Source organism: Polyodon spathula, chromosome 11, assembly GCF_017654505.1.
Source record: "Polyodon spathula isolate WHYD16114869_AA chromosome 11, ASM1765450v1, whole genome shotgun sequence".
NCBI classification, from domain to species: Eukaryota; Metazoa; Chordata; class Actinopteri; order Acipenseriformes; family Polyodontidae; genus Polyodon; species Polyodon spathula.
The window spans coordinates 43905515-43925869 of NC_054544.1; the positions used below are offsets into that span (position 1 = coordinate 43905515).

A 20355-nucleotide genomic window follows, 5' to 3' on the forward strand; every position below is an offset into this window, starting at 1 on the left:
TAAATAAACTTTCTGGGTGGAGCACACAGCTGAAACAAAGCAATCTTAAACCATAACATCAATAGTGAGTAATGAAGGCAAAATTAGAAATCTTCTCCCTACAATTCCTAACTTACTGGTGTTAAAAAGAAAGCAGGTTATGTGTGACTAATTGTTCACGCTAGGTTAAAATGGGTTAACGTTAATTTGTCTGTTACTTTATTATAGTTTATTAACATACTCCTTATTAACACTGCTTTTCTCTTTTTCTGTTAATTTCATATGTTAATGCATGTGCGTCATGACAAGTAATACATATTTATTTATTTATTGATTGATTCATATTGTGTCTGGTGGTCAACTCTGTCTTAAAGAATACTTTGGCTAAGAGAACACTTTGCTTGCTTCCCGAGGGGGTTTCTCTTAGCTGGAGACTATTGTATCGCAAATATTGTACCAGTACCAGTGCTTTAGGTATCATATAATCCAAAAAGGGATATACTTCATTATCAAAGAAGAGTATCACTTGTGGCTGAATATCGTTATAGCTAACAAAATGGGCAGATAGTCAGTGATAAGCGCCAAAGTACTACTCAAATGCTTTAATTCAGAAGTGGTGGTAATAAAATATTTGAAATTGAGAAGTGGCGGTCCACCATACCGGTGAGTACCACCCCATTTCAAGCACTGGTTATACTTGCAATTCCTCGGTTATTTTACCTCAGCAGTCTGCTGTCAAGCATCTTACTGGATTCAAATCATGGCAGTCATTAGGATAAGCAGTTGTTTGGTTAGTGACAGGAAAGGAGGCCCTGAAAAGATGAGGAGAATGAACATGAATGGTTCAAGACTATCTGAAAGCAAGGCCTGCATTAAAAAATGAAAAACCTATCGTGAATGGCATTGGAAATGTATAGAATTATTTTGTTATCCGCAATTATTTTAAAGTGGTAACAATGGCTTCCCCTTCAAACACATACAAGAAATGACTCAGGAGAGATCACGTGACCCTGTCACTGAGACAGCTGCTTGCTATTGGACCTCCTGCCACCATTTTGCTATTTTCATTGATAATTGAAATATTGCACTTTTTATATTATTTTGTATTTTTTTTTATATATAAAAATTGTCTGCTTACCATTTTTATATGGCTACTTCATGCAAATAATCAGTTGCTTTCCCTCAATCCACACCAGAGGGAAAGCGTATGAAGAAGTCACAAGGCCCTGATGATTGCGGCACTCGGTTGGCAGTGGTTGCATGCACTTTTCGTGGATCAGTTCAAGAAGCAATTGACACGGCTTTGCGGCCTGCGATTCAGAACGTAACCGAAACTGCTACTATCCTTAGCACTCTCTATGAAGCAGCTAACTACGAGAAAGATTAAATTAATCAATGCAACGCTCATATTGATGCTATAAATGATAATATGGCGGACCTTGTGGACAGAAATTGTCGCTGTAACATTAGACTGGTGGGGCTTCCTGAAGGAGCTGAAGGTGGTGATTCAGTCCACTTTCTTCAGCAGAAAAATTTACAGTGGTATGCAGCCCTGAAGCCCTCCAATGACCACCCCTGTCTGGAGTTAAATAGAGCACACCACATATACTCTGGTGGCCCTCGGGATTCCAGTAGACCCCACACTTTGATATTTCAATGCCTTTGTTATATTGACCCACAACAAGTTCTCCAGGCTGCTCCCAGGGAGTGGATAACTTTTTGGTGTATCCAGCTGTCTTGATAATCAGTTATGGTGGGGAGAGCCTGTCTTTCACTACTTTTGAAGAGGTTGTTTCTTTCTTGCTCAACGTTTTCAGGATACAACGTGGTTGATTGATCCCTCTGAGTGCAGGGCCCTGCGTTTGTCCTAAGAGACATCGGAATCTAACTTTGGTCCGGTGACCTGTCATATTTGTACATTTTCAACTATAAAGATATTAAGTTACGGAAATCTGAACATTACTTCTATTGGTTATTTTATATTGATCTGGTTGTTAAGTAAAGTCCTCAAAGGGATATCTATTAGCAATACTACTGCGGTTCATTATTAATAATTTGGATATGTGGCTGTGTTTATTTCCACAATCTTTATTACTATCTGTGGTGCTAATGTTATTGTTGGCGACAATCTGTACTCCTTAAACATTGAATACATGAGCTGTTAGAAGAGCTGTTGCAAAAGTATTCAGACCCTCTCACAGTTTTCATATTTTGTTGCTTTAAAGTTTGCAGTCATGGCACTTTGAAGTAGGAATTAATATGTGTTATATACAAAACCTACTCCACACATTCAAAGCAAAAACAAAAAGAAAGAAGTAAATAGATAATTAATATTGAAATAAGAATGGAAAAGTCACGATTGCATCAATATTCAAACCCATTTGCTGTGGCAAACCTAAATGACCTTAACAAGCCACACAATTAGTTGAATGGCCTCTGTCTGTGCAATATTAGTGGTTCTTATTTCAGAATAAAAAGACCTGCCTCTGTGAGATTTCTTGGTCAGGTAGTAAATTTCAAGCAAACTCAACCATGAAGACCAAGGAGCTTTCAAAGCAAGTCAGGGATAAAGTAATTGAAAAGAACAGATCAGGAGAAGGGTACAAAAAATTATCTTAGTCTCTGAATATCCCTGTGAGCACAGTCTACTCGATCATATAGAAATGGGTGGTGCATTGTACCACCAAGACACTGCCTAGATCAGGCTGTCCCTCCAAACTGAGAAGCCGGACAAGGAGTAAACTGGTGAGGGATGACACTGTGAGGCCAACAACAGCTTTGAACGAGCTACAGAGTTCAGTGGCTGAGATGGGAAAAAATGTGCATCAGTCAACAATATCCAGAACACTTCACAAAAGCAGCCTGTATGGCAGAATAGCAAGAAGGAAGCCATTACTAACAATAAGCCATCTCAAAGCCTGCATGGAATTTGCAACAAAGCACTTGAGTGATCCTGCAAAAATGTGGCAAAATGTGCTATGGTCAGATGAGACCAAATTGACCAAACTTTTTAGTCTAAATGCCAAGCGTTATGTGTGGCGCAGACCCAACACAGCATATCTCTCAGTCAACACCATCCCTACAGTCAAGCATGGTGTTAGGATTGAAGGAAAAATGGATGGAGCAGAGTACAAGCAAATACTACAGGAAAACCTTAAAGATTTAAAACGGGGGCAAAAATTAATCTTTCAGCAGGACAATGATCCAAAGCACAAGGCCCAAGCAAAAAAGTGAATGTCCTTGAGTGGCCCAGTCAAAGTCCTGACTTGAATCATATTGAGAATCTGTGGAAAGACTTAAAAACTGCTGTACATAAGCAATCCCCAAGCAACTTGAAAGAGCTTGAGCAAATCTGCCAAGAAGAATGGGCACAAATTACACCAAGCCGGTGTGCAAAGTTGTTAGAGACTTACTCAAAAAGACTTGCGGCTGTAATTGCTGCCAAAGGTGCGTCCACCAAATATTGAGTTGCCAGGTCTGAATACTTATGCAAGCAACATATTTCATTTTTTTCTCTTTAGTTTTTACTGACATTTACTGTAACATATCTTACCCTTAGAAGTCTTCAGTTTGAGTATTCAAGTTTTAAATAAAATATTAAGTTTAAAAAAAAATGTGTATGCATAATTTTGTAATTTCACAAAATGGGACAACATAGGAAGGGTTTGAATGCTTTTGCAAGGCACTGTGTGTGTGTATAAGTGTGTGTGTGCCCCTTTGCATCCGCTGGTAAATAAAACTATCCTGAAGGGTTGGGGGGGAGTTGTCTATCTCCTTTTCTTCTGTATGGTTGGACTATTTACATGACATACATTTTTTGGAAAGATCTACAGCTCGGCTACACTTGGTATTTTAGTTTCAACAGTTTACTGTATATTGTAATATTCCTGTTTTTGTCTTGCTTGTTCATCAAAATAAAAAATAAATAAAAAAAAACATGTCTCAGGGCTTGTGAGGTAGCTGCCAAATATGTAATGTTAAAATAATTGATGCACTAGTTTACAATGTTAAAGCTCATGTTATTACAAACATATTACAATTCCGTAAGAAAAGGAATTTAAAGATTCACAAGTACAAAAAATTCAAGAGAAATTGCTCCATCTTGTCCATAGGTCATTTGAAATCTAGGCAGGTGTTTATTTTATTCCTGCATTAATAGTGACTTTACAAAAATTAATTGGTGTCACTAAATGACAAGAACACTGTTGAACTCTACATCTTATAGCAAAATAAATGTATCTTTCCATTTTATAATCTCAGAGTATTGATTCTGGAAAAGTGCGTCAACATGGTCCATGGTCAGCCTTTGTCTTGATATAACAAATACCAGTTTCTAAAGAAAAGTCAAGTTTAGAGATCCTGCTAATATATGAAAAACACTTGTAACTACAACCTTTGTTTTTATGCAGACTTGTGATTATTTGTTCTTCGAAGACCAGTCAATCATTTACATTTCAGTGCAAAAAAATCCAAAACTGAAGTAAAAGTGTACACTAGCTTAAACAAATGAGAAACACCTGCAATCTGATTTATGCTTCTAGGTGTTCAAAAGCGTATTTCTTTATTTTCCATGTTTCAGTGGCCAGCCCCTCTGGGGTCACTACTGAACAAGTTGCCTTTCTTTCACCTGTTGTATTTCATTCTAGTTTAAATTCCCAGAAAACTGCCCATGTGCACCAACTACAGTGTTTCATGGTAACGGCAGCCAATTTTACAAAAACAGGTTACTTATATCAATCTGTTATAAGAAAACACTCATGATCAGACATTATTTTTGTGTTGCCCAAAAATGGTATAATTTAAAGGAAACAGTTTTCAGAGTATACAGGGCCCCTTAGTGGCTCCTTTAATAAGAGCACCCCCACTTAGAAAGTCCGCCGAGGACAGTTCCCCTCATTGCACGTCAGACAGCGCCTCCTACTGGCCATGCACAACAAGAGTCTAGGTGGAAACTTCCCGACCTCTGCCCTTCCCTCCAGGGTTTAGCTTGGTACACTGAAGAAGGCTCTGGCTGATTATACTAGACTAAGTATCTTATAGTTTTACCTTATAATCCTGATTGAGCATTTTAAAAAGTTATGGATGAGTCACCTAAACAGAAAAAGAAACAGGTACTAACAATATTTCTCACATACTACCAGTGTTGGGGAGTAACACATCACATGTTAAATGAATCTGAATCTGATTTTTTTTAGTAACTTGTAACTGCAATAATTACCTTTTCAGACAGGTATGAGCAGTGATATTTTACGTGAAATAATTGCATAGTTACTTTTAGTTACATTTAAAAAAAAAAAAATACTACAATTAATGCATAATATGGAAACTAGAAAGCACGTCAACAAACTTCACATGAATGAACTAATAGCTGGATCTTCAAAGAATATTTGGACTTACAAATCCGAAAAAAAAAAAATCTATGAATAATGTACACTGTGCCTTATAAATAACTGTTTGCAACTGTAACTGTAACATTTATCTGTTACCTTAGCATTTCAAATTGGATAGAAAAACTTGAATAAAATATGAAAAATGTTAAAAAAAATAAAAAATAAATAAAAAATAAAATGTAAGAACATGTTCCTGTGTCGGAGAAACAATACAGCCTTTAATGCAAGCATTTACTCAACTTCTATTGCGAGTTTCTTTCTGCTTGAGTAACAGCAGGTGTGTGTGTGTGTGTGTGTGTGTGTGTGTGTGTGTGTGTGTGGGGAAGAGACTGTCCTTCCAGTTGCCCTGCCTAACACGGGCATTACAATGATTGCCTACAACCTGACAGCGATTCAAAGCCTACCCTTTCAGGGGCTGTCAATCACTTAACACGGAAAATGCATTTGGATTATTTATAAGTCTCTTTAGATGCTTCATGGATCCCTATGCATCCTCATCAAGCCCTGTGACATGTGACCAATGTGAAGGCAGTTTTTGCCTAATTCTGCTTCAAGGGAGACAGTGAGGTTTTAGGAAATGGGGTCCCTGACCCCTTTAATAAAACTGGAAAGAGGGGAAGCAATTCTGGATTATTATGATTTGTGTTGTGGTTTTTAATCATAACATTTTAATCTATTGAGTTTTCAGTAAATGTGCCCTCGTTTTTTAAACGTGTACTTTATTGTTTAATTGAACTCAATATGTAAACAAAATGAATTGATTTAAATTATTGTTAATAGTTATACACATTTAAATACTTTGTTAAGTATTTAGAGTAATTCCAAAATTTTAAGGTTTTAGGTGTATAGGTACAGTGTAAATGATGTAACTGTTGTACACATGTAGTCTTCTACACATTCTGTTGTAGTATATCATGCAAGTAACAGAAATCAAATGGAGGGATTCTCGTGATGGCTTTTTTGATTGGTTCTCAATATGTTCTATATTCCTTCCCTTTGTTTTTCTGTGTGTTCTCTTCCATTGCTTTGTTAGAGCAGTACAACCTTGTCCCCTTCACCCACAGTGTTAATTATTGAAGATATGCATAGAAGCGTCAGATCAGTCAGCTGTAAAAATGGTTTACAAAGCATTTGCTAAAGGATAGACACACCTCCTGTTCTACCTCGTGAACTAAGCTATGATTAGAAAGTCTCATTTTTAAGTGAGGTTCCGGGGCAGTTTACATCAGAAAACTATTGAACCAAAATGGACAAAGAAAGAGAGGTAGAAAATGTATTATCAATAAGGCACTTCCAAGAAACTGCAGTGTTCATGATAAAAAACAAAACAAAACAAAACAAAAAAAAAACATTGGCCTTCTTATGTAATGGGCAACTATACAACAAGTGTACAGAAAACAAAAAGGCAAAACAAAACAGAGGGGAAAAAAAACCTCAAAATAAAAGGGTTCCCTGCCTACCAGAGGGGGTCCTACTGACACTCTCCTGTTGTATACTTTGTGGGATTTAAAATCCCTCAACTAATCCTTGTGCCGGATAATAATCACAACCCTGATCCCCACTTCACACACACCGGTGAGAGGTTTTTAGTCTCTATACAAAAGACAGGTTTGTTGTTCAGGTAGCGTTCAAAATGCATGCCAAGGAAACATGCACATGTATTTCATCAATAAACGTATATTTCCAACGCAAAAATAATACATCAGTTTGGTTTTGCTGATAGCAAATGCAAAAACTATGCATTTGGAAAAAAACGATATTTAGTTAGATTAATTGTTCTTTTCAAATACTTCAAAGAAATCATAAAATATGCATTAGGAATGAAAAAACATGGCCAATATTAGGTGTGGCGTATTAGGAGTATTTTATGGGATAGAGAACACCAATGTGTATTTATGGATGTTGGTGAAAGTCTTTTAAGAAAGGTTTTTAATAACTTTCCTAGGATCCTTTGAAGACAAAAAACATACGATATACAGTACAGTGAAGAATTATATGTTCTCCCCTGTGCTGTACTGAAGCAATGGTAAACACAAGTTCTAGTCAATTGTAATTAATTTTACCTTGCTCGCCAAGGGGACGCATACTGAACAATTACAGTCCGGAACTACAGGCGTTTTTTTTTTTTTTTTTCAGTGGCCCTTATTTTTCCTCTTGCATGGGGTTATAAGGGGAAAATGGATATCGATCCATCCATAAGTGGCAAGTTGCTGTTGAAGCCGTATCAAAACAGCTCTCACTTTTGCAAAAGGTTAAGTGCAACCGATCGATGTAGAGTTAGATTATGCAGCCCGCTGCTGCACCATTGACTTTGGTTCTTTCCAGGCCTCCATCTCTAATTCACACAGAGATGGCTGTTTGAAGAATCTCTAAAGGGTTTCAAATGGAAGGTTTCTCACATCAAGCATGTTGAATAAAAAAGCTCCAACATATCTTGTGAATGAAGCTAGTTTGTACATTTTAGCATGTTTTATAAGTTATAGTAACATGTTGTTTTCTGAGTAATAGCTGAGAAGATATTGGCACTGATATCTGACTTACATTGCCTTTGTCTGGAGAAACATCTCTCTATAGGTTTTGAAGTTCATTTAAGCCTCTTTTAGTTTTCAAAAATAATTCATGGTTGACTCTTTCCACTTCACTCATCAGAAACCTTTTTGGCTCTCGGGTTTGTGTGTGTCTAGTTTTATATTTCCAGTCACTTTATCATGTATGCGTTTAAGTCGGCTTACACCAGTATAATTTAATCAAGGCCTTAAAAAAGTGCTAACCATGGCTCTAGAATGCATTTCTTTCTGGCACTTAATCACTGTGCAGTAAGATACAAGATGATATTCACTCCACGACGAGTCAGTGTGGCTACTTGCGACTCTCCCTTCTGACCTCTATACTATATTTGTAAATAATTAAATGCTAATAATTCAACAGTAAAGCTAACTTTAATGTGTTGTCCTTTTAATCTCATACAAACTGCCTGATACAAAGAAATTTCAAATGGCTGTATCACTTCAGTATCAGGGTCTAATATATATTATATGTATATGTAAAGTACCAAACTGTTTTCATCACAAGTAACAAGGAACCAGTTTTACTGTTAGTTTACTAAATCTAAAAGGAAGTAAAACAAACAAAAAAGTTGTATAGCTTTGGTCCTATCTCTTTTAAGTCTGGGTACAGATGCATAGCAGTAGCAGAATATAGCCTATCGAAGTATTACTTTACTTGAAAATTATTAATTGACCACTGGTATACATGTTACTACGGTTAGACAGATCTCAAGTAGTAAACACACTCACAGGGAAGTGACTTTTTTCTGTGTTGCAGGGAGGGAAGATCCCAGTTCGATGGACGGCCCCCGAAGCCATTGCGTACCGCAAGTTCACCTCGGCCAGTGACGTGTGGAGCTACGGGATCGTCATGTGGGAAGTGATGTCGTTCGGAGAGAGGCCCTACTGGGATATGTCCAACCAGGATGTAAGTGTGGGAACCACTTTCATTCTTATTGTGTTTGGGAATGTGGTGCTTATGGAATTTGAGGATCGGCTAAAGGACAAAGCACAGAGAGTTTATAGACCATCTAGGACGTCAGGGCTCCTGTGTTTTAATCAATTTCGGTGCTATATCAAGAAATTTCTGTATCAAGAAAAAAAAAAAAAGTGTGTCAAATGTGTGTGTCTTTACTGTAACATTCATTCTCAAGTCAATTAATAGTTGTTTACATGCTTAACTAATCTAATTACTGTAAAACTGTATTGTGATTTTGTATACCAGTTAGGTAGTCAAGAAGAGAATACAGGGTCCAATTCCCAACTCTTGGTCTGTTTCTTGCAGTGTTATCTTGAGCATTCTGCACTTCTTAATTCTTAATTTTGCATCAGTATTTGCTCCATTACAAGCTTCATTTTGCAAAACTTGCAAAACCAACTAGCGTGACCAAATATATTGCATCAAGCACTAGCGATCTTCATTTTATTAAAGATGACAGCACAAGATGGTATATTGAGATATTTTCTTTGATTTGCATTATTCCTCCCATATCTTGGGAATAAATGTTAGCTAAAATCACTGATTGCTAACGGTGGATGAAATTAAAAAAATAATAGCTGCAGAGAAGAGCGGTTTGACTTTCTGTTGGCCTTTGTTCAATTTGTACTGTGCTGGAATTGGAAAAATATATATTTTACAGAATACAGAAATACAGGATTCAACTTAAATAAGAAAGAAAACAAGAAGCGAGATGAAGCAATCAGTGACAAAAGGATTATATGGAACTCAGTTCACAAAGGTTTAATTGCATGCTAGTATGTTATAGATTGAAGATGAGTTTATTATTAAGTAAGGAGCTTCAAATTCTATTCTCTTCAGTTAATTGCAGATACTCAAGTGCTGTATTTCTACGATGCTTGCACCTGACTACAAGCCATTTTTTCAGTTCTAGTTGCCTGATGGCGATTTAGGTAATAAAGGTTTAATCAGCCAATGTGTATTTATAATAACCAGTGCCATCTTGTGATCTCACATTTGTTGATTACGTTCCTTTTGTTTTGCTGGCAATACACTGAACTAGATGGTGCATTCACTTACGAACCTAACTGTGGCTGATCTAGCCTGTATTACAGATGTCTGTGCTGTACCATAGCTATACAAATTAATGAATAAATAACTGTTTGCTTGGTAAAGCATATATGTGTATGGGGAAAGATTAATTCTGCTAAATTCAAGCTAAAAGCAAGCAGTATTTTTTTGTCCACCAGGTGACCTGTGCCCCTGGGTTTGTGCCTGAGAAACCCTTTAAAACAGGTGTGCTCTCAAACAAAGGGGAACAAAAGGTCATTTGAGGGGAGAAGGCTAGTCACAAGGCAATGATTTTTTGTTAGGCCCAGGGTCTAGAATTATAAAAGCGGTTTTCATTTGTGAAGGGAAGAGGAGGTGGAGTGCCAGAAAATACCGGTGGTTTTTACAAATTGGAGCTGGTTTCTTTTCTTTTTTTGAACTTTTTGTAGTTGGGAACCAATGCTTACAAACCAGACTTTTTGAGTATTTGTGTTTTGTTAGTTTTCTTTTTCATTGTGAACTGGATGTTTTTTTTTCCTGGATTTTTGGTGGAGTACTATCGATGCAGGACTATAATAACGCGGACTGGTAAGATCTTCCATGTTTCCTTGTTTTTTTTTTCTTCTTTTTTTGGACTGTTTTTTTTTTTTGTTTGGTTCTAGACTGTGGCACCACCTTAATGTACTTCCTGCCTCCAGAATGCCAGAAAAACCTGGACTTAGTACAATATACACTGGGACTTTCTAAAATACCTAAAAGTTTTTTTTTTTTTTATTGAAAAGCCCATGTTTCTATTGTTACCTAACATGAAGTAATTGTGTATGTTTCTTTACTAATTGTTTGTTTGTCTGGTTTCTTATGCAATGCAATTATCGTTCAGCAAAGTTGCACCCCCAGTTTACTCACAATAGTTGTGTCCCATTTTATTGGCATTCTCTATTTGGTGATTGTTACAAAGCATGTAACTAGAACAGATCAAGAAAAGCACCTTAACAGAGACTTATAACAAAAATACACACATTATTTCACCGCCTAACTGTAATTCTCATAATAAAATGTAAAGGAATGAGGGGACTCCGAGTGGCTCATCCAGTAAAGACACTCCTTCTAGAGTGCAGGGTGCGCCCTATAGCCAGCCATGGACAGGAGCTCCCAGGGGGTGGCGCACAATTGGCCGAATGCCGCCCGGGGTGGGGAGTGCTTAGGCCGGCCAGGGTGTCCTCAGCTCACCGCGTACCAGTGAGCGCTGTAGATTGGCCAGGCACCTGCAGAGTGAAAAGAAGTGGACAGCTGATGGCACACGTTTCGGAGGACAGGTGTGCGCGTCTTCATCTCTCCCGAGTCAGCGCGGGGAGTCAGGCTTAAATTGGGCATTTCAAATTGGAGAGAAAATGGGGCAAAAAAACAACTGACGATTCTAAATTTAAAAAAAAAAAGTGAACAAACAGGACAGAATGTTTACTCTTTCTATGTAGTGATTCAATTGAAGCATTTGATACTATTATCCAAAAAGAAAAGCGTACATCTTTCAGTCCTTATGTGATGACAACTGTGTACCAGGGTTGTTGGTGGTTACCTTCAATAATTGCTGTGTGTTGTGCCTTTGATACACAACAAGAATCACACTCAATGTTCTCCTTACAAGCAATGCCCTTGGGCGCTGACTGGTTATACAATATAAGAAGGTGGTTGTATATTTAGAACAAAATTGTAGCAATATATTGAAAAAGAGCTGTCAATATATGAATGATGTTTTAATATTCTATCAACAAGGTTTGACCTAATGACTGTCAAGATGACGGAAAGCTTGTGGAGAATTAATATAGGTGACACAAATCCAAAGACATCTCTCTTAATTGATGGACACTAATGTAAGGAAGGGAGTTGTGTCTTGGTGAATCCATGTAGTAAACAGACAACGGGGGGGTTGGACAAGAGCCTTACATTACAGAAACAAATGTGGTTTGAGTTTTGGGATGCAGGCTTTGGAAGGTCTAGTTTTTTAAAGCTGAAAAGCCCCATAGGACTCAGTATTCAAGCCATTATAAGCCACACTGCCTCCAAGTGTTCTATCTATCATCAATTAAATCATGTATCTAGGTGTGGACCAAATTATTACATTTCTAATTTAGTTTTGACTTGGAGTAAGTAGTTTAAAATTGTGGTTTCCTTAGGTTTTACTAGTATATGATGCAGTCATTCTTAGAGGTTCTAAAATTACAATTACTCAAATTGTGTGTATTGAAGTAACAGCCAGTGCCTTCTAGCAATTACACAGCTGTGCACTAGTGGTGCTGGCTCGTACTATATGAAGTCCTTCAGCTGATCTAGCCTACCTGATATATAAAACGATTGAGTGCAAACAGCCAATCAGCTTCCAGATCTAGCGGTCTTCTATTTCGCAGCTACTGGACAGCAAATCAACAGGGAAGACACGATTGGTCCACAATTCTGTCATTGGCTGGATCCAAACACCCTCCCTAAAAAACCAGCCAGTCAAACTCCCAACCCTGTTTTGGTTCTTTCCACACCAGCCAATCAACTCCTGCCAGCTTGAATGACACCCCGCCTCCAACAACAACTTTCGAGTCAGACTCAATACTACCCGGACTATTCAACAATTGTACATGTCCAGATAAATTATAATAAAGAGTAAGACCCCGATAAATACATATGTTAGCAATAATAATGACATTTTCTCTACTTGTATGTCATTTTTCTGTTCTAATTATGTTAGGGAGTATTTTCCTCAGCGGAGTGTTACCTGGCAAAATATCAGAAGTTCAAGGTAAACATGTATTTCAAAGTTCTAAAATGAAATTTCTCTTTTATTTTTGAAATCCTAAAAAAAGATTTCGTTATCTCAGGAGAGCTTCCCCCGGATCGATAGCACACCATCTACCTGAACTGAAAAGCTGATCCAGGAACCGATGCCGAGCCCTGTGTTCGGGTCAGTACCAGTAGATGGTATGTGTTCACGACTGGCGAGATAGCGCGCATATATATATATTTTAGTGGGTAGAAAACTAGAGCTGAGGAGCAACTCCTGAACTCTGAGCTCTGAGCACAGAACTATAAAGCAAAGTAAAGAACAGAGGTTTTGAGTCATTGCAATATGAACCGCTAAGATATATTGGAGCAACAGAATCGCATGCAATGATTGCAAACGTTATACAGTTAATTTTGAAGATACTAACTCTTAAATTTGGAGCCACGTTTAGATCCTCATCCCAGGGACATCTCCTATAGCGTAGGGCCCCTATACTTACACAAAACAAAGGTGAGATAAACGGCAAGATAGAGGGCACCCCCTAGTGAGCCACCAATAGCACTTACACTGCAGTACCAGAGGAGGTCTTCCATGCAGGGACTACACTGGCCAAACCCTGCTTAGCTTCTGAGTCTAGACCAGGCTCTTAGGCAGCCGACAATAGGCCATACTGTTGAGTTGTACATATTGTAATGGCGATTATGATTCAAACTGAAATCCCACAGCTTACGTGTAAGAAAGTGGCATTGTAATTATCCATGGAGAAAGCCCTTGGTTGATGAGCGTGTGCTTATCAGGAAATCAGAGGACTGAGCACCAGTAAGTGCCTGAGAGGCCAGTCACCTTTATCTCCTGTAATTAACTCTTGAAATCATTTCTATTTAAGTCACTGGGGCTGTATGAGCTTGGCCTCAAGGCACAGTGTGTATTTGCGAAATCCTTTTATGCCCCATTTTCATCTTTATGAGTAATCAAGATCATGTATAAATAGGTTCTCTCAGGGCCTTCATTTTGTTGTGATTGCCTGATATTTTACAAGTGCACTTCTGTCTTGCTCCAACTCTGTGGGAAAATTGGGTCGTCTCTTCGATTGACTCTTACTGATGATTATTAAGAATGAATTGGACCACTTGTCCAAAGGGAAACAGGCCAAGAGAGAACCTGACAACCAGTGAGAGACCTGAATGTGTAGAAGTGAGGAATAAAGCACCCTGAGAGATGGGCATGATTTCATTCAAGGTCAAATGAAATCTTGGCCACTTTTATTGGTTGCATTTTTACTATCTGGAAAAATTGTGCTCATGACAATTTGGTGTAAATAGCTTTGAGAATGAAGACTGCACTCACTTATTAAAACCAGCAAGGGCAGAGTCTTGGGTGATGACACAGAATGCTGGATCTCCAAAGCATTTTTTAAACAAGGATTTTTTTAAAGGATGCTGTTTCTTTAGTTTGATGAAAGGAACAACATTGTGAGCAGCAATGCGTCCTATGATAAACTTTCCAGCGATTCAAGTTGACATGAATTGATTTTTTTTTAATTTTTTTTTTTAAATTGACAGTTACCTGTAAAGCTTGAGGTTTTAAGCAACATTATAAACCTCACAGATTGTCTCGGCCAACCATGTTCAGAGTAGAGCTGTCATTGTCCTGCAGGAAGATGCTTTGTAAAACAGGACTTTAGAATCTTGAAACTTGCTTTAAACGACAACATTCCAGACAAAACAATAACCTAAAAACATATTTAAAAAAATGTCTTTATACACAAACGGTCATTTGGCTTATAATAGATAATATAAATATCTAGCAGGTAATGTGAGCTGAGTCAGACATGTGATTGGCTGGAAGTGGCCTCACGTGACAGATAAAGCCTGTCGCATGTGTCTAGAAGCACCTTGTATTGAGATCTGAGCTGTCAAATTCCAATGCATGCCACTAGAACTTCAACCTAACATTGGATCCACATACCCCAACCCCAGCTGAGCTATTTGTCTCTCTTGTAGGTGATCAATGCCATCGAACAAGACTACCGCCTGCCCCCACCCATGGATTGCCCTGCCGCCCTGCACCAGCTCATGCTAGACTGCTGGCAGAAGGACCGCAACACCCGACCACGATTCACAGATATTGTCAACACCCTGGACAAGATGATCCGTAACCCCATCAGCCTCAAAGCTGTGGCTACCATCACCGCCGTGTACGTGTTTATCATCCTAAGAGTGTATTCATGCTTATGCTATGCATTTACTATCCTGCTTTACAGTTTTCACTGATTCACTGTTTAAATGTGCTTTATCATACCTTTACTACACATTGTTGAAAAGAAAAACTTCCATTTGTGTCCTCTTATCCTGTGTTTGAAGTCTATACTGTTGAGGATTTTATAAACTTCAATGAAATCCCTCTTACCGCTCTTTTTTCTTGGCTAAAGAGATTTAATTCTTTCCTCGCAGCTAATGCCATTAAATCCAGGGATTTGCCTGGCTGCTCTTTTTTTCTCAATGCAATAATGTCTTCTTTGTAGAGAGGTGACATTGTGTTATAAAACAGGCTTAACATTTGTTTATCATAGAACATTGCAGAGACATTGAATAGTTCACGTGTCCAATATCTTGAATGTTATCTTTATTTTTTTTTTTTTAATAATATCAATTTATTTTAACTTTTCTAACAGGTAAGAGACAATGGCATGGACTACAGTTATGCACGATGCTGCCAGGCAAACGCAATGAGTGCTCACAATTCTCAAATATCAGTAAAATACCAGTTGTGCCATATAGTGCTGATTTGAGTGGTGTTTTTGTTATGTGCATTACATAACAGACAATATGTGAATCAAAATAGTGATTTGTTAATGCTGGGGTCCAGTGTTGAGGAAGTTACTTTTAAAAGTAAAAATGTAACTAATTACAGTTACAAATAGGCACAGTTTACATTTAGCATTTTTTCAATTTGGTCAGGCTGCAGCTTAAAATATTCTTTGAAGATCCAGCTGTTGAACCCACTGTTTCTCTCCTCTGACTCCATTTTCTAACAAGATGATATAACAAATGTGTTCATGTGACATGTAAGGTGTGACTTGCACTGTTAAAGTGCTTTCTGGTTTCCATGTTCTGCATTAGCTATACTCCTTTTTTGTTTTTAAATATAACTAAAACATATTATTTTACACATAAAATGTAACGTGTTACTACATTTAGTTACCTGTCTGAAAAAAGAATTATTAGTTACAAGTTACTTAAAAATTTAATCATATTACAGTAATGCATTCCATATCATGCATTACTCCACAACACTGCTGTGGTCATATTCTACCCTGCTTCCTCCACTCTGCAGGCCTTCTCAGCCCTTGTTGGATCGCTCCATCCCTGACTTCACCACTTTCACCTCAGTGGAAGAGTGGCTAGGAGCCATCAAAATGAACCAGTACCGAGACAACCTCCTGAGTGCCGGCTTCACCTCCCTCCAGCTCGTTGCACAGATGACTTCAGAGTGAGTACAGAGGGCAGGCTCTTGTAATGTTATGGGTTAATCTGGGATTATTATTGTTTGTTTATTTAACAGACGCCTTTATCCAAGGCGACTTACAGAGACTTACAACAATATCTCAGCCGAAACACAGAGCACAAGGAGGTTAAGTGACTTGCTCAAGGTCACATAGTGAGTCAGTGAGCGAGCTGGGATTTGAACCCGGGACCTCCTGGTTACAAGCCCCCCTTTTTTTTAACCACCAACCACACAGCCTCCTATGGCTTTTCATTGACCATACTTCGCAGTTTATGATTGAGGGTTGTGGTTTTAGGGTTTTATAAAAGTGTTTTTTTTTTTTTTTTTTTTTTTGCTAGTGATTCTGAACACCTATAACTGACCCAAAACACTTGCTAACATTTACCACTTGTAATGACTTTATTATTATTATTATTATTATTATTATTTATAAACCCTATTATAGAATGTTTAATACAATTTGTTATTATATTCCCTTTAATCTATTGTGCTATCTTCTGTTTATATGGTCTAGTAACAGAACATATTTGTTTTATTAAAAAAAAATACATTCCATTACACTAAGTAAGCCATTAGTTTTATAAACTAAAAATGGCAGAAGAGCAGTTAAGTATTTTGAGTAGTTTTATACCATTATTATTTTAATCCTCTGAAAACATACCTCTGCACTTATAAGGCCGCGAACTGATACAATTTTAAAAGACTGAACACATGCAAGAGTTTATTATTGTAGACTGAGTGTGGAACACTACTTTGCTTCTGACCAGCCTCCAGAGACCGGGGTCATGAATCGAACGGGAATTTCTACCACTTTAAACAAAACAACGCTTTTCCTGTTGCAGCCTTGCTGCTGTTTTTTTCTGTGCGAGACACAGAGCAGCTGGAACCTGTCACCAGACAGGCTGCTGTTTCCCCTCTCGACTCCTAAGCATCGGGGAAGGAGGGAGTGAAGGAAGCCCGTACTTAGTCACAAGAGCATCTATCATCCCCTTGCATAATTGTGTGAGAGGTCTGACACTGTGTGATAAAAAGAGTACCAAACAGTAAAAAAAAACAAAAAAAAAAACTGTTAAGACTTATTCAAAAAGTTTAACTCGTGGAATATTTAAAGAATGTTTTTAGTGTTTGTTTTGATTACTTGAATATAGTTTTATATTTCTGAAACTTTCCTGTATTGTTTTTAACAATAATAATGTAGAACAGTTTGAAGAATATTGAACAATTAAAAAAAAAAAAAAAAAAAAATGTATATATAGCAAATGCGTTAGTGACAGCATTTTTTTTTTTTTTTAAGTTTTAAATAAATGGTTGGTAGTTTACAGCATATCGGTCTTATTAAGGTGGTAAGCTAACAGAGGTGATATGTTTAGGACTGCAGATGGTGACCTTAATATTGAATACATTGGTGGCTTAATATTGAAGGTGACTTTACATTGCTGTCAGTAGGAGCAAATCAGGACTGTAAGTCAGTTGCAGTGCGAGGCAGTTTTTAAAGTTTCCTTAAAATGTTTGTACATTTGAATCAAGGAACCTTCACTGATTCTTTACTTTTTTACTTTTCTAGGGACCTTCTGCGGACAGGAGTGACTTTAGCTGGACACCAGAAGAAAATCCTTAGCAGCATCCAGTCTATGAGGGTACAGATGAGCCAGTCCCCCACCTCCATGGCATGACAGGAGAGTGCATCCTGGGATAGGTCTCAAAACATTAGAAGGACCGCAGGGGGGACAGAAGACCTGACCGAATATTCCTGGGTGGAACCTATCATTTTAATTTAATTTCTGGTGCATAGTCGGCCAAAAACATTAATTATTTGGTGCCATTTCATTGAAGGAAAATAGTAAAGACGCTTGTATTTTGCTTGAGAAAAATACATACTTAAAAGAAAAAGAAAAAAACTAAAATAAGAATTTCTCTGATAAGAATTTCAGAGTAGTGGATTTTAATTTGTTTTCTTGGACTCAGACCCTAATACTCAACTAGATGGAATCAATATTCGATGGAATACAAACGCTACTTTTTCATTAATGCTGTGACGTTTTCTGTAAGACTATCCGCAGTATCTTCTGATATCTACAGGGGGCGTCATTGCCAAAGGACTGCTCTTATGGCTGTACCCGGATTGGAAATCCATTAAATAAATCTTCATATTGAAGGTGACGTGTAATAAATATATATATATACTTTTTTTTTTTTCTGCTTGCATTTTTGGCAATGATGTCTGTGCTACCTGGATTGTATCTGACACCCATACTGGACTTTGACTGGCTGCTTGTAAGAATATGTGAATGCCAGCGTATGGAACCAGGATTGTAACTAGAAGCAAATCCTACTAATGACATTCTAAATAATTATGACTTGACTGATGCTGTATAGACTACCCGCAATGTATAAGGTTTCAATTACCCAGCTGACATCAGCGGACATTACAAGAAAATTGCTAACATGTGAACTGTGCTGCGGCACGCTGCTGATCTACAGAAAGCAGTGGAGATCTGTACTTCTTTTTTTTTTAATCTATTTTGTTTTGGAAGGCTTGGAAATGTACATTTTAAGGATGGTCCCCACTTGGCTGCCTAAACATCCTGGTATGTATCCCTCTCTCACTGTTATGTAAAACAAACAAACAAACAAACAAACAAAAAATCTGAATTATGGTGGTTTGTTTTCATATATTTGGCATATATTTGAACCAGGGCTTCAAAAACATTTCTTCTAATCTTTCTGTATGCCAGGCCTTTACTTATTTGCACTCCTGCTCAGATAAAGCTCATATTTTTTCCTGCCACAAATACATAATGCAATCCCACTTGTCGAACACTCACAGTCTATAGTTCATGTAGGAAACTGTATGAGATGATGTAGGATTGTAAAAGGGTGTGGGAGTTTGCTTGTGAGAGAGAGAGGCAGCTGCTCAGGTATCCCAGTTTTTTTTTAAATTAATTTGCAAGACAAAAATGCAGATGAAATAACTACACACTATCAGGTAAGATGTTTCTCCTCTGGCAGCACCATGGTTTATAGAAAACATTAGTGTTTTTTTTATATATTTCATATACAAAAAGTTATAAAACAAGAGGTGATGGGGTTTGGTCATGGGCGCTGCTCCCTATGAAAAGGGAGGCCTCCCACAAGGAATGCTATGTTTTGCTCCTGGTCTTCTTGGGTGAAGGACTCAGTTTGACAAAACCTACTCATCCTATCTGGAGAATAAAGGAGCTGGCTCTCAGCTCCTGTTTTACCCATGAGGTCAGACACAAATTAGCAATAAATTATTCAATTAGTCTGACCACATTCCACATGTTTTCCAGTGATTGGATTTTTAACCCCTTCAATTCAATCAAACTTAATTTATAAATTACAAACCAAACAAAAATAGTCCCTGCCATGGGGGTCCTGTTACTTGTAGCAAAGGTAGTGAAGTGGGAAAGAGTGGTGCTTTGGCAATATACTTGGGCTTGAATAAACAACATAATCAAAAACATCAACATGTAGGACTATAAGAATGATGTTAATCTATGAAGGGCTCTCTTTTAAAAATGTTGTAGAATTTATAGGCAAGTCCTTCTGTATGTATGTGTGGCAACATGGATTATTATGGTCGGGTGCATGGGGTGATGCAGTGCATGAAAGAAGCAGACAGAGATAATTATAATCCAGTTTAGAAACGTTTTATTATCTTTCCAGGTCTGGTGACCAAACAATAGTCCCAGGCAATACACAGCAATGTGTATCGCACTGTTTAGTAATAACAAGTTGTAGTCCCAAATAAAACACAGTTAGTACGTCCACAATATACAAACACAGTCACCAGTCCTAGGTGCGTGCAGTAGTGCTTGTGGTGGGTGATACAGTTTATGTTTGTGACAAAGGTGCAGTGTTGTCTGGTTTCTTGCTGGCCCCTGACGACAGCTCTGGAACTGTGTTAACTGTCTAGTAACGTACAAGACTAGACAATTACAAACAAACAAAAACACAACACTCATGATTTCTGGTAAAAATACACTTTTACTGTCCTTCTGGCTTTTACTCACTATAAACCAAATGCAAAGGAACAGATTACGATTTTCCGTCCCCCTTATATGCTGCCACTCATGACCCCTTGGTAAACGAATGCAGCTTTTCCCTTCCAGGTCTATACGTTCTTGGAACGGA

The 20355-nt window shown here is 37.8% G+C and overlaps 1 protein-coding gene across 3 annotated transcripts in view; it reads left to right on the top strand.

The window, feature by feature from the left end:
• The window catches only part of LOC121323239 (ephrin type-B receptor 1-like), a 275028-nt gene that overhangs the window by 249075 nt on the left and 5598 nt on the right, over positions 1-20355 (top strand). For all 3 annotated transcript variants that reach the window (XM_041264173.1, XM_041264174.1, XM_041264175.1), the window contains exons 13-16: positions 8694-8843; positions 14697-14890; positions 16030-16185; positions 17765-18788. In XM_041264173.1, the coding sequence (XP_041120107.1) occupies positions 8694-8843; positions 14697-14890; positions 16030-16185; positions 17765-17873 (609 nt within the window). In that variant the 3' untranslated portion in view covers positions 17874-18788. The remainder of the gene's footprint in view (positions 1-8693; positions 8844-14696; positions 14891-16029; positions 16186-17764; positions 18789-20355) is intronic.